This window comes from Triturus cristatus, chromosome 6 (genome assembly GCF_964204655.1).
Source record: "Triturus cristatus chromosome 6, aTriCri1.1, whole genome shotgun sequence".
In the NCBI taxonomy this organism is placed as follows: Eukaryota; Metazoa; Chordata; class Amphibia; order Caudata; family Salamandridae; genus Triturus; species Triturus cristatus.
In genome coordinates this window covers 1,211,471,659-1,211,493,166 of record NC_140589.1, presented here as the reverse complement: position 1 = coordinate 1,211,493,166, position 21,508 = coordinate 1,211,471,659, and the positions used below count along the sequence as shown (strand labels likewise).

Here is a 21,508-nt window from a genome sequence, read left to right as displayed (position 1 = left end):
CAGCACAAACGAGCCGCCACTGGTGGCATCTGGTTATAATTTTTACATTATGTTTATTAATAACCACTACTATTACTTTGGTATTTGCAAATAATATTTTAACATATACTCTGCATTAGAGTGGACTATGAATACTGACTTTTAAATATAATAGTGTGAATGCTCACTTTGGGGAAAAGGGGTGCCAGTAACCGGTGTCGTCGGTGTAGGATACTATACTGAGCCCATGCTGTCGGACGATGGCAGCGAGGGTGGCCATGTAAATGTTTAAGAGCTTGGGGCTGAGTGAAGATTCTTTAGGTACTCCGCAGTTGATCTCTGTGGGTTCGGAGAGGAAGGGTGGGAGTCTGATCCTTTGGCTTCTGCCAGCGACAAAGGAGCAAATCAAGTCGAGGGCGGTTCCCCGTAGGCCGGCGTCGTGGAGTCTGGCTGCATGAGTGCAGTGGGAGACGGTGTTGAAAGCTGCAGAGAGGTCTAGCAGGATGAGGGCCGTGGTGTGGCCCTGGTCGAGTAGCACGCGGATGTCGTCGGTGGCGTCAAGGAGGCGGTCTCGGTGCTGTGATTACTGCGGATCCTGGACTGGGAGGAGTCAAGGATGGCGGTTTCTACGATGCAAGATTATAACAGTGCCTTTGTGACAGCTCTAGTTCACCAATAAGGTGAACAAAATGTATCACTCACAGGATAAAGATTTTCCCACATTTAAAAAAACTGCATTAGCACACACCTCTGTGCTTTTTTGCATCTAGTGTGAAAACATATTGACATGTTGCACTGATGAGAGCCATCACCCTAATATTTAATAACCAGACTATGGTCCTAGACTGCTTTTATTTTACCAGTGTCCAACTACATTCCCCGGCTACCAACCCCCTGCGAACCTCTACTTGACTACTCCCACCCCTTGCCCTAAACGACTATTACAGCTCATAAACCCAGATATCCTCCAACCCTACACCAACCTGTGCCCATCTTCGACAATCCCTCAGTTTCACTGTTACTCCACTCCAATATCTCTCCATTGCTTTGTCGCCAGGTTTACTTTGTGTAAATCTAAAATATACATGGCTATTGGCACCAGACTTACTGCCCCCTTCACCAGAATTCACCTCAAATCTATCTCAATCGTCTATATTATTTCACGCAGATGTGTCAAATGACTGATATTCTGCATTCAGATTCAGATTTGCGCTTAATTTGTGCAACAAAAGAATGCCATGGCTCATTTTATTGGGCTCAATTTATGCCTTAGGATTTGCTTTATCCTAAAACATGTCTGCAAATTCAATACAATCTTATGAATCAAGGCTCATTTTGTTGCCCTGCAATAGCAGTTCTAGATGTTTCAGCATCTAGATATTTGTCAAGGTGATCCCAATATATACAAATAATTTGTACGTGGAAAATGTGCACCAACATTTTAATATGTCAGACATGCATCATGAAAATACTGGGGACCATTAAAGACATGGTCTGTCTTTATTTTGTGGTCTGCAGACACTGGTCTATTCTTAGCCTGCACAATGTTGTGGCTTCTCCACTTGTGTAACTGAATAAGACTAGCTAAGCAACATTAGCGGACATGAAGCCACTACCAGCTTTATTAAGCAATCCTACCTGCAGGTAATGTATGAAAGCATTACTTACAATCATCAAGGGCCATTCGGATGCGGAGATAAATCCATGAGGACCTGCCATCGACACAGACACTGCAAAACAAATCAAGACAGGGGTCAGGCACAAGAATTCCTACAATCCGAATTGAAATTAAAATTCATCCACCTGGAAGAACAGAAATGGACTAACAGAGTATATCATTACTTTTTTGTTTTAATAAAGGGCATTGCCATTAAGCAGATTGTAACGCCCTGAACGTCTCAGGATCGTTTAACAGACACGACAATGAGGACGCAACCACTTGTGAAGGGTTAGTTCTTTTAATGAAGGCAAATAAAATACAAAGAACAAACAAAAGTTATAGTCACTGGAATCCTCCAGGCTAAGTACGTTACCAGCCCACAGCACGGATGGTCCTAACCGTCCTCTGCATATACGCCGATCCCGGCGTATGCCAACAGAGGGCAGAAATGAAATGGCCGACAATGCCAATCGGTAGGCTGTGAGGGGCACGAAGAGTGTTGGGGAGAATCGAGGAGTCAGGGAAACACCCAGCCGGGGTCTCTACCTGAAGGGAGCAGCCGCTCAACCTCTTCCTCAGACTGCACCGGGACGCGGAGTCACCTCCTGGTGATGCGTCACCGATACCCCAATCACAAGCAAGAAGACTGAACCGAGAGCAGCCGCTCGATCGATCCTGTGGACTTCCGAGTCTGTAACGCGGCAAACACCTCCTGGTGTGCGTTACAGCTGGCAGTCCCTGTGTCTCTGGTCGGGCTGGGAGTTACGACTCCAACCAGCAAAAGCGCCACTGCGCTTGGACTCAGCCGAGTCAAAAAGCGAAGCTCAATGGTTGACCGGTAGAGCTTCCGGGTCCTTCACAGGTGACGATGGGGCAAGACACGGCCCAGGGAGTAACGACTCGACCTACCTCCGTTCTTGCCTTACTGGAGCACCACTCCGGAACACTGCTCTTCACGAAGCAGGTACGTCGGTGTAAACAAAATATCCGACAGCCTTGTACCTCCCGGTTCCTCCCTTTATAGGGCGTGTTTTCCTTGAGTTATGTAACAGCTTTCCTGTTTACATAAGGGCGTGTTTCCCTTGTATGACAGGAATTCTTGACACAGATGATAAATTCAGTCACATCTTAAGCTCTAGAATCAAATTAAAGGACATGTTAATCACTTTAGAAACTCGTATAATAGAAGTCTTTGGACCTTCTTCCTGAGCACTTAGATGTCCTAAGAGGTTGTGTTCGCATGCAGAAGCATATTCAAGTAAGTATCATTCATTTCTGTGGGGTCTACTTCACTCTATAACAGGTTAACAAAGGAGGCCCATTGTAGACCAATTTTGCAGAAGCCCACAGACGGCAGTGAAATTATGGCCCATGAACGAGTCATGCGCAAAGTGATGAAGTTTACACATACTTTATGAAGGACTGTCGGAAGGCAAACTGAATGGTTCTTACAGATGGCCCTATTCTGATCGATTTGAAATAATCCCAATCCTTTAAAGCAACACAGCTCACACCTTCCGGTAAAATGGGCTGCAGTCCCAGGATGTGCGTAGGTAGCAGCCCAAACACATACAACTTTCTTTATTCAGGCAACATATCCACCAGTTTACTAGTTCCCAGGAAGAACAGATTTTAGTGTTTTTTTTAAATCCCAAATTGCTTTTTTTAGCATTGTTTTTTCCATACCGCTAGTCCTGAACAAAAGGAGGACTGAGGTTTACGGCGTGCAGAGCATTTCTCCTTTAAAGGTTTGTCTATACTTCAAATCTTTCCTACATACTTAATGTGGGAGATTATTTCAATTATTACAGATATCACTTTTCTTTTTGTGAAATGCCCTAAGGGCAATGGGTATGCCCTAAGGGCAATGGATATGCCCTAAGGGTAATGGGTATCTCCAGACATAGGTCATGTGCTCAATCCTGTCACCATTTCACTGAGGAGACCCAAGTAATCAAAAAATGGTCTGGAAATGCTTGTGTTCCCATTCAGAGGAAACTTGGCCTAGTAGTTGGGGCAGTAGTTTTCATACTGGAGCATGACTAAGGTTGCATTTCACATGGCTGATATCTGCTGGAGGTGTCAGGGTGGGTAAAATTAACAATGGATTTGGGGGCGGCTCAGAGTAATTACCTTTGGCTAAGATTAATTCAGGCATTCTAGCCATCATCGTTTTGTTTTTCCCTGGGAGATGGTTCACATGTAATGGATATCCCCAGATGAGGGTCCTGTGCTCACTTTCCCCCTAGCTTAAGCTGCACCTTACTGATGCGGCCCACATTGTCCAAAGTTGGCCTGGAGCTGCTTATGTTACCCTTCAGAGGGGATCTAGCCTGACAATTTAGGCAGACCTGCTCCTGAGGCTTTTCTAAACAAGCATTGGCATAGCCAATAGGTCTCGCTTTTGTGACCTTATAAGTATTTAGTTATGAGCCAATATCCTCACTGCAACAACATTAACTGTTGCATGGCTAAACACTTATAAGGTCCCAAAGATGAGACCTATTGGCTATGCCAATGCTTGTTTATTAAGCACTTATTTTATGTCCGGACAAGCTCTTTAATTGAGCAAATCACCCCCAGCATACACTGCCCTTATAAATGAAAGCTCAAACCTGAAAGGTGGTGTTTAGGTGACACAGACCAGATAGCCTCCTTCCTTATTTATATGGTCTTGTGTTAGACTTTCAGCATAGACACAAATTGTTTGGCACTGAGATTAGGTCAAAAGTTTTTAGAAAAAAGGGGTATTTATTTGCAACAAAAAAAGAGATTGGAATTATTTAAAAAAAAAAAATCCTGTTAGAAATAATAAGCCTATTTAGTTTTAACAAAAAGGCAAAATACACTGAAAATGCAAATCATTCTGCAGGTGCCACAAGATGTGGGTTGCGGGACATAATTTCTCACAAGTGTGTGTATAGTACGTTAGCATTGTTAATAGGTAGATGGAGATGTTTGGGGGCACGCTATAGGTCAGAAGCAGTGAGAGGTGTTTGGGACTACCAGAGTGTTGCCAGTTTTGCACAAAATTGTGTAAAATGTTGTAGAGAAGATCGGATAGTGAATAATGCTGGCAGGCCTAATTCTAAAGCATTTTTTTTTTTTAAACCTGTAAGCCTTTTCATTTTAGACCCAGTGCAAGAATTGTTTAAGTTGGAAATCGCTTTTTATTTCGACATAATAAACATCCAATAGACATTACTTTATTTTTTTGAATATCTGCAAACACACTACATTAATAAGATACACTCATGGTAATTTTCAAAATGTAGTTACTTTGAATGTATTGTTTCTCACTTCCCAATACAAAAGAGACATATTCAAAAGTACTGCTTTTATTTTTATATACTAACATTTCTCAGCCAGGTTCTATTTAGACGAGGCCTGTGATAGCACAGCTAGGTTAAGAATCCGTGTGTTATTCATTCATGTCCTCGCTCACACATCCTTACCCTGGGCTCACCTTGCCTAATAGGGCGTGTCACCATAAACATTGTCTGTTTGCCTCTATCTGCATAGGACAGCAAGCCACAAACCCTGGAGAATTTGCAGAGACGGGAAGTTTCTGCTAACTTTTTGTTTCAGATAATCATCGTCTTTGTTTCTGAACAGGACATGCTGTCTCCATTCCTATGAAACTTAAAAAAAAAAAAAAAAAAAAAAAAAGCTTCCTTCGGTTGCAGCTCTAAAGGTTCACTTCATGCTATTAATGTACAGTCAGCGGTTGGTGTATAAACATTCAAAACAAGACAAGCTTCTGATGGCAACTCTGACTCCCTGGATATTACACACATCAGGCTCCGTTCACAAAGCAATTGTGCTCTCTTAACTTAAACTTAGAAATCTAAATAGCATGATTTGCGAATGCAAAGTCACATTTACACTCGTAAATCGATTTGCTAACAGGAGATATTACACCATTATTGTCATTAATTATTGTTGCCTGAAAGTACATTGCTCCCAGGGCAGGGTGTGGGTGTTCCTGGGTGAGAATTTGAAATACTAGGTGAACACCCATTTTGAATACAATCACGGGTTTGTTCGTGTCAAGGGCAAAAGTAAATCTACATCCGGGGTGGGAATGGGAGAGAGCACTCCAAAAAGGTGAGCTTTTCAGGAAGAGGTTTCTTCACAAGGAAACAGATTTTAGTCATGGACCAAAAAAGAAAAGTTTGGAGGTCTGTTTGCATCTGTACACAGATTACTGCATACTGAAATATAAATGTGTACATTTGCTCGTGCAAAAATGGATTCGCAAAATAACTGTGGGAGTTCTTCTGTGAAACTGAGAGTGTTCCAGATTCCCATCAGTATTCCTTGAAACCTTTGTGAATGTTGAAAAGTTGGAACTGTACTTCGGATATAGGAGGAAACCTATGGGAGTAAACTTGTGACTGATCTTTGTGGATCAGGATACGAGTGTTCAGCAGAACAGAAAAGGGAAATCGCTGTTAGTCAATTTGAACTTCTAACTGAAACCAGGAGTCACCGAAAGATACCAATACACCCATTTTGTCTTTGCATTTCGGTACAAGTAGCTAGGGTTGCCAGATCAAGGCATACCCATAGGACGTGTCTTACAGTCCGAGGCCTTAATTTTGCAAATCAGAGTTTTCATGTGGTAAGTACGTTTGGTTCACTGAGGAATACCAAGACTACACCTCCCAGAATGCACTGGTTTCTTAAATGAATGCACAGGACTGGAAGTCGTGTATCTTTATGCATCATGGAATACAGCAGGCCTATCTGTAATTTGTTTTCATTATAGATTGGAATTTCATTTGATTTTATATAGCGCTTACTGCCCCTGACGGGGCACTGAATATATGGAGAACTTTAAATACTAGAATCAGATAAAATGTTCTATTGGCCATGCATCAGAAGCCAAGTAGAAACCATCTACAAATAGACACATGCATTTAGATTGCTGCACCTCAGCGTGTCGTTGATGTGAGGGGCAGATCAATGCGTTTTCACGTTTATTTAATGCATTCGTTGCTGTCACAAGTCTAGCGTTGCCCAGCCCGCTCCTGCCTGCGGCATCCACCCCACTGCCACACTCTATCAGCTACAACTTGACATTAATGTGCGCTCAGACAAACAAACCAGATGCATCTGTTCGGCACTTAGAACATAACTCAGTACATTAAAATGAAGCTGCCTGTTGTTGAAAGATGCAGGCTGCAAGCTTCATGCGCTTTTAAACTAGTTGATTTTTTCCAAAGTAAAATTTCACAAAACTAAGGAATGTAGTCCCCTATTTTAGGGGCGTCACTTATTTTTTGCACAATTGTAAATGTAAAATTTGATACTTATTAGCCCATTCGCATTCCCACTTTTATTTTTAGGTCTCGCCTGGCGAACGCAGCGTGAAGCGCTGCTGTCGCCAGCGAGATCTATTGTTGCTGACTTGCCTCGGAAGTGGGACAGGAGATGGGCACGCGCATGCTCTCGGCGGGTTTGAGTTGGTGTACGCGCTTGCTCGCGCTTGCTTGGTGTACGCGCTTGCTTGCATGTCCCGTGTTAATAAGGCTCTAGGCAGTAGTTTATTTGTGAACGCGTTTAAACCTGCTGTGTTTACTTTACGACCTTGGCAGAGTATCTACTGGGCTAGGCTTGTATTATAAAGTAATAAAGGTCAGTACTGCAAGCGGTCTCCCTGCTTTTGTGATGTTATGTGTTAAAGTAGCTTGCTTTTAAAGACGCGCCAGCATCCAGTGTTTGACAATAGCATGTGTTTAGCTGGCGCTTGGCACCACGCCGCATTAATTGGCTTCCTGCTTTGCTTAACAATTAATGTACCTACAATTCTATACCAAGGTCTTTGGCAGACGTCTCACTGGCGGCGTGTGTGTTTCTTTACTTAAGAAGTGCAGTGGAAATGAATCTCGCCACTGTTTAGTTGGGCTCATGTGTCTTCTATATTTTTTTCCTCACTTTTGGAAACTGCTTTTGTGATATGTGTTAAGGCTACGTTATAGTCTGCTTTTTGAATATGAATTTAATGGGCATCTAGTTATGTTCGTCATGTTCGGATTTGTGGTTTGCCACTATTGCAGTATAACAGGACTGTGCAGCGTTGCAGAAACCTGCTGTGTTTAGTTTGCAGCCTTGGCACAGTATCTACTGGGTACTAGGCTTCTATTATAAAGTTATAAAGGTCAGTACTGCAAGCGGCCTCCCTGTTTTTGTGCTGTTACGTGTTAAAGTACCTTGCTTTTAAAAGAAGCTCCTGCAAACAACGTTTTGCATGTGCCTTCCCTTGAAATGTACCCTCCTGTGTAAATTCGCTAAAGCTATTACTGATAGAGCTACTTAGCAACAGCGTTCACAAGTAAAAATACCTGCAAAGGGATTGCGTTTACATATTAATATACATAGGGGCATATTATAAACGTCTGCAGTTAAAATTATGTCCGCTTTATCGGCAGGAAAGCCTTGAGCTTCTATGGTGATTCTCTACGGCATATTATCATGTTCACACCAAAACATGGGCTTGTATGGGGATTCTCTACGTCATATTATAAACATCGGAAAATTTGTATTTAGAAGGCTTTTCCAAAGTTGCGATCTACATTCTTAATTTTAGCACTTTTGCGTTACATATATCGCGCTGTATTTTATACCGCTCTTACATTAGTAACATGCTTTATGGTGGGAGCGAGGCACATTGTTATAAGAGCCTTTTCTTATAAGGCAAGCGACATTGCCTATTGCGGGGCGCTCCCTCGTGCTCTCGTTTTAGTTGAAAGGAGTCCGTCAATATTAGTGATACTGCACACAAACATGTAGTTCAGCTAGTGTTCGCGGTCGTCATGTTTTTCACCATTCCTGCATACCTTGTATATTTTCCATAATAATATATACATTTAGCTGAAATACGTGCTTTTGATGTTACACCGTATTCAGGAACTCGTTCTCCAGATTTACAATGCCCACATGCTGTTTGTAGCACCTGCCTATCTTCACACCATCTTTACTCACTATACAACTGTCTATCTCACTGCTACTTTCGCTTTCATTTGCTCCTGTGCCCACCACGCCTTTATTAAACTGCATTCTCCGTTACTTTCACATGACTTCTGCCACAACTCCGATCACATTATCATCCTTGCCCCTTTGCACTGCCTTACTAACACTAGTATCAAACTACGGCCCCTACCCCCTGCGGCCTATCTCCTTCTCTCTCTGCAATACATAAACACCGCAGTACCACCGTCCTATCTCCGCCATACCTTTCATCCTGCTACAACACCAACCTCCTTCACTTTATCCTTGCTACAACTGTTGCGTCACGCTAAGACTACGCGCCTCTCTGCTCTACTCCCATTATGCCTCTTACCACGTTAACGACAAGTCTTTCCTCTAGACCTCCGCCATCACTCTAACATACTCACACATCTACCTACTGAGTTCTACTCCTACAAATCTCTAAAAATCATATCAGTGTATACGCGTGCTCTATTTGTTAAGGAGTGTCTTCTTATACTTCATCTACTTTGCGTCATTTACCAAAATCATTTCGCATACAATACTATGCAAAGTTGAAAAATATTGCCTACATATCATATAATATTTTATATCGAATTTTATATTTTGCTACTAATATTTACTAAGGCATAGATGAAAATTATTTCTCGGAACTTATATCCTGGAAACCACGCTACTGCAGTTTTTACTGTTACTATTTTAACCATCGCTATTACATTAGCTTAATCACGCTATTGCAATACGTATTTATAAATTACACTGCATAACAATAGCGATTAAAACATACAATATAATATAAACTACGTGATGATATATTAAGGTACTTACAGTTAGCAACATTTAAAAAAGCATCGCTACAGAGTTTCCATGTGCGCATCCGGCTAACATTCAAATTGTGACTGTGTATGGCGTCGAAAGCAAAACGCTCTCAGCAGCAATGTGCACGAGCACGCCAGCGAGGTCCTATCACGTGATATTTTTTTTTTGTCCAGCATACGTTCAGCGGTGGCAAACAGCTTTAAAATAAATGCTCGTTGTTTTACCAAAAATAGTCTACAGATAAAGATGCGTTTTAAATCTTTGCTTTTAGAATGTTGCTCTTTCGGCAACACACTAAATAGATGCATGTCTGAAGACGTAATGTAAACACGTGTAAACATGTTTAAAGCCTTCGCTTAGGAGCAAAAAAACGTAACAAAAGCATTAAAAAGCATGCAGGGTATGTCATTTTAGGAAACTATTTATTGCTTCCATGCGTCACAAAAACACACTTTAAAGTCTTTTACATACATTGTACACAAACAAGCACATTGCCTCGTAGTTTTACACATGCACAAACCTGTTGTGCATTATAATCAGCGTTTTGGCAGTAGTGCGTTATAAAGCTATAGTGATTAGAAGATAATATACATCTATCCAGATCGATACTTGCAGATTACAGCATCCAAATACCCGCAGGAACGGCTCTTATGTGAAACATCGAATCAGCCACCATTATCACTATCACTTACCATAAATGTTTGCATACTCGTTAAAATTAATGATTTCAATATCTTTACAAAATGTTGATACATTGCCCACAAAGATACACATTAGCTTGTAGCTATAGACTATAACTATTTTGCTATGCAGTATTGTCGGCATTTTGGCAGCAGTGCATTGTAAAGCTGTACATGTTATACGCAAAAATTAATATATCTTCAAACAATACTTGCAAATTACAGCATCCATGTGAACCCAGCATCTGCTCTTATGTCGAACATTGAATCAGCCACCATTATAAGCATGCCTTAGCGTCTGTGTTAGCATACTTGTACAAATTGCTGCTTTGAATATGTGCGCATAATGTTGCTTCCAAAAGTACCATACTTTACTATGTTATGCTTTAAGAAAAATCCATTGTTCACCTTTATCTAAAAAATTTGAACTACCAATGTTAAGTACAGTACTTACCTTAACTGCTACACCAATGCCACATAAAAAATATCTAGCAACAAATACCACAAGAACACTAAGCCACTACAAACCTTTTTTACAGTTTCATTAACACACATTGAAAAAGTTGCAACTATTATACTTGCATTCTTATTTGCAATACCAATAGCTCCAACTTTCATAATGCGAGACCTATTGCATTGCAAATGCTTGTTTACCAAGTTATTACAGTGCCATGAAGGTATGCTAACCATAATTTCGAAACCAAGACCACGCACAACAGCGTCGATCTAATCTGCAGGGCCTTATGAACACCTGCAAAGCAGCAGATTTATGGAAGCAATATGTGTATGCTTTCATCATGACTTTCATGTGTCTGAAAGCATGCTGGCTGCGGCCTGGAAGCGCGTGAGCTCATTTGCGGCTTTACGATGCGCGTACCGAAACTTGTTAAAACAAATGAAGAGCAAAAGGCAACGGACATAGATTCCCACAGTGCAGATACCGGGAGAAACTTCAAAGGCAGGAGAGGGGCTCATTAGCATACTCAACAGCTTCATGCGTGTCTGGCGAGGGGGGAAGGAGGGGAGGCAGAATGCACTATTGAAATCTGCTTCCCCAAGGCAGGCCGCGCGCACAGACAATCAGGCGAGCTTTGACAAAACCTCTAGGTGGCACCTTTTGGCTGTGCCGCAACTGGGAGTTGTGTGTGGGGGGGTGGGGGAGTGGAGGCCAGCAGAGTGACGCGATCTGTGGCGGGGGAGGGAATTAAAGCGCGGAGAGAGGCACGCAAGGCTTAATGAGCCTTGGCAGAAACCCACATGGCGGCTGCGCGCGTGCAAGCTTGAGGCCAGGAAAAGCCTCTGGTAGCACTTTTAAAAGCCCATTTACTAAAATTCTCTCAGAGCAGCGCATGCGCTGGCTCAGCGACACCTAAAAAAAACTGTATCCAGTTTGAGACACTGCAACGGGCAAAAAAATAACGGACTGAAAAGTGTCAAAAATAATTATCAGTAGCCGAGACAAATTCAAGCATTCCACTCGTCACTGCTTTTATTGTTCACTTTACAACACACATCACTGCACACTTTCTGGCTCATGGTTTGGCACTGCAATCTTTAACACTAGCAGTCTCAGCACAAACACCCATAAAGACAAATTGTCCTACAAAGCAAGCAATAAACACAGCCACAAACAAGACAACCATCTTTAAATAGCGGGCCTTTTAAGAATTCCCACTTTTCCCAATAGTGAAAATGGCTACAGCTTTAAGAGATGGGTGATGACCACCAAGGAATATAGGACCTAAAACTGGGCACATGTGTAGGAAGCTGGCTCTGTATATACTATACCAAAATGAGGTAGAGTGTGCACAAAGTCCAGTGGAACCCCAAAGGTAAGCAGAGGTAAAAGCAGATAGCACCTTACTCTCTATTTGTGGTAGTGTGGGTAAGCAGTAAGGCTTTATCAGAGGGTATTGCTAAGCATTCGTTGTACACACTCAATCAGCAAATGATGTCGCACACTCAAAGACTGAACTCAGACCAATTTTGTTTGTATAAAAATATTTTTAATTTATTTTATTTCTAACAAGCTAAGCCTGGCACAGGTAAGTGAAATAAATGCTTTGCAAAATCTTATAAATTGTTTTACAATTGAATGCAGGTTCAAATGCAATTGTTTGAAATACAGGTAAGTAAAGAAGTCGAAATTACTTTTCAGATTACTTTTCAGTTACTTTTTAAATTACTTTTTCAATTACTTTTTCAATTACTTTTTCAATTACTTTTTCAATTACTTTTTCTACTCAGAGTGATATGCCTAGATATCACACTGGGACATTTCCTAGAGAAAAGGCAAGTCAAATAAATGTTGTACAGTTGTAGTTTCAGGTTTTCATACAAATCAACTCCACACAACATTTTTCAAGGAAAAACAGTCAATGTATTCCTATGAAGAGAAATGAAGTTATCCGTTAGCAGGCAAGGACTTTGTTGTGGGCATTGGTATTCTGGGGTTAGAACCAGAGCTACCCCAGGGTCAAGCAAGCACTCTCAAAACACCCTCAGTGGCACTAGGGCGGCCGGGTACAGAGTTCTGAGGCCCAGTGTTGTACAATGGGGGAATTGGAGCCTCCGGTTGGTGGCTGCTCACAAGCAGGCCACAAGGTTGTGGGAGCAAGGCTCCTGGCATATAGCTCAGTGCAAAGGGGGATCTGTTTTAGCACTGAAAAAACACCTTCAGCGGTGCAGGGGTGGCTGGGTGCTGATTTGGTGTCTAGTGCCCTGTTGATTTCAATGGGGATTCTATGGTTTCAACAAAGACTGCAGGCTCGGGGACAAAGATCTTCTGAAAGTGACCACCGGTTGAAGAGGTAAGTTGGGATGCTGGGACACCGGCGGTTGAGCTACCCAAGGACATGGGACTTCAGGTGCAGGGGTCTCTTTAGGCGTTGGGTTTTCCTTACCAGCTCCGGTCGCGGTCAGGGGGATTCTCCAGAAAGAGGCTGCTGGCTTTGCTGGGCGATTCGAGGCTGGTCAGAGATCACCAGATCTCGGGTCAGGATCACCGGGGAGACCTCCTTGTGGTGTTGAGCCACTAACTCGGGCCGTAGGTGTCGGGTGCAAAGTGGTGAAGACTCGCAGATTTGGCCGGGCCAGAGTCTATGAGCAAGCAAATCCGGTGCTCACAAGAGACAGTCTTTTCTGTGGAACGCAGGGCAGGTCCTTGGGGTTCTTGAGGTTGCTGGCTGCAGGACACACCGGGATTTTCCTGGAGCAGGTTCGAGGCGGGGACTGGCCGGTAGGGCTGGGGCCAAGTCAGTGGGGGTCCTCTCCTTCTTAGCTTTGGCACAGCTTCTTCGGTCCTTCTTTTCTTCTTAGTCAGTTCTTGTGTGAGGAGGCAAGGTTCAGGGTGGCCCCTAAATACTAGATTTAGGGGCATTACAGGTAGGTAAAGGTTGGGACCAATGGGTCACTTCCTTGGGATGGGTACACCCCCTATTATGCCACCCTCCAGTGGGAAGGGGCATATGCCTCTAACCGGTTGGCTGGGTCTTCCCATCTGCAAGATGGAGGGGACAGAGTTGTGCCTCACCTCTCTTCCCCCCCCCCCCCCCCCCCCCCGTCCAGTTTAGATCTGGCCATTCATCGTCTTGATCTAGGAGGTAAAGGCGGAGGCCTGTTCAATCTCTTGAATGACTCTTTCCATATGACCATCCATTTTTGGGTGGTAACTTGTGGAGTAACGTGCATCAATTTCCAATTGTTGCATGAAGGCTCTCCAAAATTGAGAGACTGACTGCGCCCTGCGATCAGAGATTACTACCACCGGGATTCCATGCACTCGGACTATGTGTTGTGAGAATAGTTAGGCCAATTGGGAAGCCTTGGGAATCTTTTTGAGAGGAATAAAATGACACATTTTGGAGATTGTATCTACAAATACTAATATAGTGCCAAAACCTTGACTCAAAGGTAAATTCACTATGAGATCCATGGTTACAGTGTACCAAGGATAGGGTGCTGTGGGGAGGGGTTGGAGTTCTCCCTCTGGGGCCTGTCTATTAGTTTTCCCTCGCATACACTTATCACAGGTGTGAATGTATTGTCCTACTGGAGGAGTCATGGCTGGCCACCAGAAATATCTCTCTACCAATTCTGTGGTTTTCAAGATTGCTTTGTGGCCAGTTAAAGGATCATCATGACAAGCCAGTAGGACGGATCCTGCAACTGTCTGGTTGGTAAGTATAAGATCTTTGACTTAAGGAAGATTTCCAATGACATTTCTATCCTTATCTTTCTTTGCCCAATCTAACATTTCTTCTTCAGACATGGATTTTTGAATTTTTTGCTTTATTTCAGAGAATTGTAAGACACAAACAAATTTGTCTACTGGTATGGTTGGAACTGCATCAGTTTCACCACTCCCTGGAACTGTGTCCAGTCTCGACAAGGCATCTGCCTTACCATTCACTCAACCTGGTCAATAAGTAATGGTAAAGTTGTAATCGCCAAGAATTAGCGACAATCTCAACTGGCTGGCAGTAAGGGTTTTAGCAGACTTCAAAAACTGGAGATTTTTGTGATCAGTAAACGCAGTCACAACATGACGAGCTCCCAGAAAATAATGCCGTCACTCCTGGAAGGCATTTTTGACAACCAGCAATTCCTCGTCAGCAATGGAGTAATTTATCTATGGAGAAGTCAATTTAAGACAACGAAAGGCAACTGGGTGGAGCTGGCTGGTTTCCTAGTGTCGTTGGGAAAAGATACCACCAATACCCTGGTCAGAGGCATCTGCTTCGACAAAGAAGGGCTCTTCAGAATCAGGGTGAAGAAGAATCAGGGCAGAAGTAAAAGATCTCTTACGGAACTTGAAGGCTTGCTCTGCATCCTCCAAGCAATTAAAGGATGTTGCTTTTCTCAAGAGTTTCATTATTGGGACCACCTTTTTGGAGAATTCCTTGATGAAGCAACGACAAAAGTTGTCAAAGGCAATGAAGCTCTGCACTTCCTTTATATTTCTAGGGGAGGGCCAATCCAGAATTGTTTGTATTTTGGCCGTATTCATTGAAATCCCTTTTCCGGATAAAACAAATCCCAAGAACTCCACCTTCTTCACATGAAAGGCGCATTTTTCAAGTTTCACATACAAATTATTCTCCAACAACCTGCTCTCACATGCTCCTGCGTACTCTTAGAGAAGATCAAGATGTCATCTATGTAGACAACTGAAAAGCGATCAAGGAATTCTCTTAATACATCGTTTACAAAGTGTTGGAAGGCTGCTGGAGCGTTACACAACCCGTAGGGCATCACTTGATATTCAAACAATCTGAATCTTGTGCGGAAGGCAGTTTTCCACCCGTCTACCTCACTGACTCAAATTAAGTGGTAAGCTCCACGAAGGTCCAATTTAGTGAAGGTCTTAGCTTCTTTCACTTGATCTAGCAGTACTGAGATCAAGTGCAGGGGATACCGGTTCTTCACCGTTACCTAGTTTAGTGTTCGATAGTCTATGCACGTCCTTAACTCTTCGTTCTTTGGGACAAAAAAAGGGAGGGGGTGGGGGGGGAGAGGTTAGGGACTGGGAGGGACGGATGAATCCATTAGCCAGTTAATTATCCAAATATTCCTTGAGGCATGTATTTTCTTTTTCAGTGAGGGCGTAGATCCTACTACATGGTAGATTTGCTCCAGGTTCCAACTCGATCTTACAGCCATAGGGTCGATGCTGAGGAAAAATCTTGGCGTTCGCCTTGTCAAATACAGTTGACAAATCTTCATATTCAGGAGGTATGGCCATGGTTTCCAGAGTACAAACTACATTGGGCTTGGTTGTTAAAGCCTTGACTAGAATGTTTTCAGATTTCTTGTCAGGAGATCCATAATGTCTTCGGCACTAACTTGAATTATATTAAACAGTTCTTTTTTCCCCAAGTCAATTTCTGGGTTATGCTCTGTCAACCATGGCAACCCCACTATCAACTGAAATTGAGGAGCATCTATGAGAATGAAAGAAATCTTCTCGATGACCATGGTGATTTTTTAGCTCGACAGGTTCCGTTTCATCAGTGATGAGTCCGGAGGACAGATTCGTTCCATCCACTGCACCTACTAGTTCTGCAAATCTTTTCTTCACGAATTTCAGTCCTATACTTCTTGCATACTGAATGTCACAGAAGTTTCCCGTAGCTCCAGAATCGATCATTACTGAGATTCCTTCAAATTTGTTTTCTCTGAAATTTATGTCAAATGAGATGATCTGATGAGGGGAAGCAGATTGTAATGTGTTGGCAACTTGTTGATGAGTTGGGGTTGACTTTTGCTGAACATCCATCAGGGCAACCCTTTTCACTGACGGTTTTTCTCTTTTAAAGGATTATTCACCTTGGGTTTCTTTGGACACGCCTTCACAAAGTGTCTCGATTGGCCGCAGTAAAGGGCACAGATTTCCTGATCTCCTTTTCTCTTTTTCCTCCTTAGATAAAGGGCTAGGGAGGGTTAGGGAGATAGCTGCCAATACAGCAGCTTACAAAGACTACCATCAAGCTTTGATGCAGCCCTCTGATTAACGCGACCTTACTCTGACACACAAGTAAACACCACTTTTAGGACTCTGCTACTGCCAGCAGAAGCATTACCACAACCACACCTTTGCCCATGGACCCTAAACTCCGCAGCCACCTTACACAAACCACCAACGCTCACTGCAAACAACAGATGGCAAGGAGCCCAGTGGTTGGTGTAAGAGATAACCTGCTGCTCAGCCTAGCAGTAGCTGGAACTGCACCAGGTTCTGGAAGAAAGAGGACGGTGTTAGCAGCCTGTGGGGCGTGCACAATCTATTATCACTCATTAGCCTCAAACAAACACTTTTGGAGTGGGATAGAAGAGACCCAACAACAGAGTTGTCTGTAATTGTGCCCCCACTATCCCTACCTCTACTTTGAATAAAAAATAAATAAAAAAAAAAGACTTGTACTGTTTCTAAACACCTGGCCTGCACTAATCATGGGGTCATGTTTAGCAATATAAATTTACTTTAGCACCACCAACCATTCATGTTACACTGTGAACACCATGTCAATAACCAAAGTATTTTCCTTGACGGTTCACAAAAAAAGCTTAATTGCCTTGTACATCAGAAGCGCTCTCCCCTCTATCGTTATGGTGTGCTAAAACACAAAAAAGCTGGCAGCATGAAATGGTACTGTGCAGCCTCTCTCAGAGTTTGGTTCCAGCCACTATTAACTTCTGGGATGACTTGGACTCACAGTGCATTTGAATTATTTTTTTTATTTTGAAATTTATAAAAGGAAATAAAACCCGTGTTTTTTTTACTTTCCTTGTAGGCACAGTCCGTGCCATTTCGGGAGTTGTCTGGCTCCTGAGGTTCGGGCGCCATATTTCAGAGGGTTAACTCAGGTTTTAAATTAATTTTATTATTCACGTTTTTACTGTTATTTTAATTCTATATTCCTTTACCAGTATCTGCCGTCTACAGGGGAGCCTGTGAAGGCTGGTGTGGATGCTGGACCCCAGTTTGTACCTTGACTTGCCTCATCTGTTTCCGGTCTCCTGGCCTGGATTGCACTCCTGTAGCGGACATTGACCACGACCCCAGGCACGACCCACTCGATAGGAGGACTATAACTTCAACATGACCATGCACTTAAGGAATATTTCTAACTTCATGGCTTTTAGAAAGTCACTAAAAACACAGAGATTACCTTCCCTCTGTAGACTTTAAATGCTGGCCTCCCCCTTCACACTACAGGTAGTGCCAAGACACCATAGGGTAAATACAGCGCTTTGCAAAATTAGAATCCAATCAAGAGGCATCAAAGAGCTGTAACAATACAAGACACCAGAAGGAAGGGGGACAAACTTAAAAGGAAAAATGCAGACAAACAAGCCAGAGGCACCTAGGCAAAAGAATTATAGAAATAACCAGGTTTTAACCTGCTTGCAGAAAGTGGCATGAGATTCCAGACTCCTAATCTTTTCAGGGAGAGAGTTCCACAACCTGGCAGCTCCCACCGGGAAGGCTCATTCCCCCCCCACCTCGCATTCTGAAACCTCAGGACTATGACCTTTCTCTGTCCTGCTGATCGCAAAAGTTTGCTGGGAGCATACCAATTAAAGGCATCCCTAAGACATTATGAGCCCTGTTGATGAAAAGCCTTATGTACTAGGCACAGGGCTTTAAAAGACACCCGTAGTCTCACTAGCAACCAGTGGAGAGTGCTCAAGCCCTCCGTCACTGAGATACGTTTAGGCAGCCCCAAGACCAGCTGGGCAGCTTCACTTTGGATTACCCGAGGCTTATTTAGTGAGTACTGATTGTCATTTAAATAGAGGGCATTACAGTAGTCAAGGCAGGATGTAATAAGCACAATGACCACTGACACCCTTTGGTACTCAGGAAGAAAGGGGAGAATCTTTAAGGTCTCAATGATCCAAAAACAAGAACTCAGTTTTATTGACCTGGGTGTTAAATGTTAAGAACTTATCAAAGATCACCCCCAAATGTTTAGCCAGGCCACCTAAACGGGTAGTGCACCCCAGGTTTCTGGCCATGAATTATCAGTCCAGATTTAATTTTCTGCCCCAAAAACCACAATCTTCTCCCAGTTCATTTTAAGCCAGTTCTCACTCATCCAAGTACTGACTTTTGCCACTGAAGACCAGAACCTGTTTGCAACCTCTTTCCAATCATCAGAGATGAGAAAGATGATTTGGGTGTCATCAGCATAAGACGACACCTGGAAACCGAAGGAATGCACCAACTTCGCCAGGTGGGGCAACATATTGGTTAAATAATGATGGACTGAGAGAAGAATCCTGCGGAACTCCTCAGGAAAGTTGTAAAGATTTGGCTCTAAAATATCCACAACGGACAGTAGGACTCCTGTTCATTAGAAATGGCTCCAGCAGGTTTAAGGCAGCATCTATCAGTCCCCTGCCGCAGCCTATGCGCCAACACCGAAGGTGATACGGTGTCAAAGGATGCGGATAGATAGAGGATAACCAAAATAGCTGCGCCTCCCTGGTCAACTTGCTGACAAATCCAATTGGCTACCGCCACTAGCATAGATTCTGTGCTATGGTTCCTCCTAAACCCATTTTGGGAAGGTTCCAGAAGTTTCAAGGTCACTGAGAAATTGAGCCAACTACTGGTTATTGTGATTCTCCAGGATTTTAGCTGGAGCCGGCAGCAGGTAAATATTTTTTTTTAATTCAGCTGAATCCCCATTGAGCTTTTACTTGAGGGGAATGACAACCACCTACTAACATTGGGGGAACACTCCTGACTCCAAGATCTTTGAATAAACTTCTCAAAGGCTTCTGCAATTGGCTTAGGGGCCAACTGCAGTACCTTGGACAGACTGGGGTCGTTCGGCAACCCTGAAGTTATTTGCCCCAAAAGGGTTTTGATTTTCGCCGCCGGCAAGGGAGAGAATCTCACTAAATGACTGTCAGTAGGCTGACTATTGCCTTGCAAAGAAGAGGCTGCTGGTCTCCCAGTAGGCTCTCGAAATCAAGAATAAATATTCATAAACTTTTCCCTAATGAATTCAGCCACCTTATCACGAAAATCTTGGGAATTCTCCAGAGTTTGTTGTGTTGGGGTGGGGTGGGGGAGCATGCGAGATGGCAAACCATTTTGAATAGTTCCTTCAGAATATTAATAGCAGATCTCATCTTCAGCATAACATAGGAACATTTAACCTAAAAAAAAGCATTTTTATATTTTAAAACTAATTCTTTGTATTTGTTCTTTTCTTCCTAATTCAATGCCATTTTCCACCTCTGTGGAAACCGTGGGGCGGTGTGCCCTTAAATGCTCTGCTTCCACCTGTACAATGTCTCCCCATATGAGATTACAACCACAGATGAGCCAGTGCTGCCAAGTGGCCAGCTCAACTCTAGCTGCTGTCTGACACTTTGTGGCCAGGAAGTGACAATAACCCACATTGAACCCATTGTCTGTGTATAGTTCATCGATAGTTTCTGCTCATCCACATCTATCACCAACACCCGCACAATTCCCTCATCCAGGGTTCCAGCAGGAGCACATATATGTTCCATGCACTTAGTATTCTCCTTAATGCTGTGGTTAGTTTTACACATGACCTGTGAGTAGATTTAGAGTTGAATCCTGGTCTCAGTCGTGTATAGACGCTGCAATGGGAAGAGGAGAGAACTGAGAAAAAGCAACATTAGGGGAATGAAAGGAGATTCTCTAATCCAATGAAGTGCACCAGAATGCGGCAAGGACCATGACAATTACAATATTATGCTCTGAACTTGGTCTGAGACACATTACTGGTGAGACAGGATATAAAATAAGGTCAATCTGCACACCAGGGTCACACGTGAAAAGCAACATTGTGGCACTTTGTTGTTATAATGCTAGAATAGGCAAGGTCAGAACTGCAAGGATAGTTACAGCTAGGGAAACACTCTGGGGCTGGCCTGATCACGGAGAAGTCAGCATGTAGTTTATGTGTAGCCTGAGCCAATGTCCCTCACAATTCCATGTTTTCTGATATAGCTGCACAGACGTCTACATTGTGATAGAATGTGTCTACAAGCAGGGGAGGATAATGTATAAGTGATCAGCAATGTTAACAATGTGCTAGTCAGATCATTCAGTTCAAGCCATGAGTTGCAAGCATCAGAAATCCTGTTGCTGCACCTTTGCATTTAGATCAACCGCAAGGGTTTAGATCAACAAATACAGATCAACAGCAAAGTGTACAAGATGCCTGCTTATATGCTGCCTCTAAACAATAGAAAAATATTGGGATAATGGCCCCTTCTCTGGTCTTGTTGTAAATGCTGCGACAGTCTCTTCCCATATTTCCCTCAGCACCTGCACACTGCATGATGCCAAGGGAAGTCCCTCTGGCATGGTATGTCGCTCAGCCTTCTACAAACTTTCTTAAAGTGAGAGTATCTGCATCTGAAGCCTCATCAATTAACAGGAGGACAATGCAATAAGCATTTTCCCTTAAGGGCGTGCTCAACAGTGTATGTCAGTAAAAGACGATCATTGCCAGCAGGCAGGCTTCTGATACTCCACTCATTGCTGTTGTATGTAAGGAAATAGTCCGTCTATGTAACACACACATTCTCAAAAGAAGTCAGAAGATAAAGTGAAGCACTCCAGGAGGGCCCCCATGCACCAACAAATGTGCCGAAGAAAGCTGTTAGAGTAAGGTGTCACTACAGGAAGTAGGAAAGGAAGAAAGCAAAAATAATTAGATTAATGGGCACTAAGCATGGATTTTGCATTTTAAGAGAACATATTACATGCTTCTTTTACCTGAGGATTCCCAGCTTGACATGGAGAAATTTCCAAATACCATCTGAATCGACAACATCCAGTGCTGAAGAATTTAGATTTTATTATTTTCTGCTGTTGTGTCGA

General features: G+C 43.0%; 1 protein-coding gene across 2 annotated transcripts in view; it reads right to left on the bottom strand.

The window, feature by feature from the left end:
* Positions 1 to 21,508, bottom strand: part of TMEM87B (transmembrane protein 87B) — a 388,295-nt gene that overhangs the window by 209,699 nt on the left and 157,088 nt on the right. For both annotated transcript variants that reach the window (XM_085612119.1, XM_085612120.1), the window contains one exon: positions 1,648 to 1,709. In XM_085612119.1, the coding sequence (XP_085468245.1) occupies positions 1,648 to 1,709 (62 nt within the window). The remainder of the gene's footprint in view (positions 1 to 1,647; positions 1,710 to 21,508) is intronic.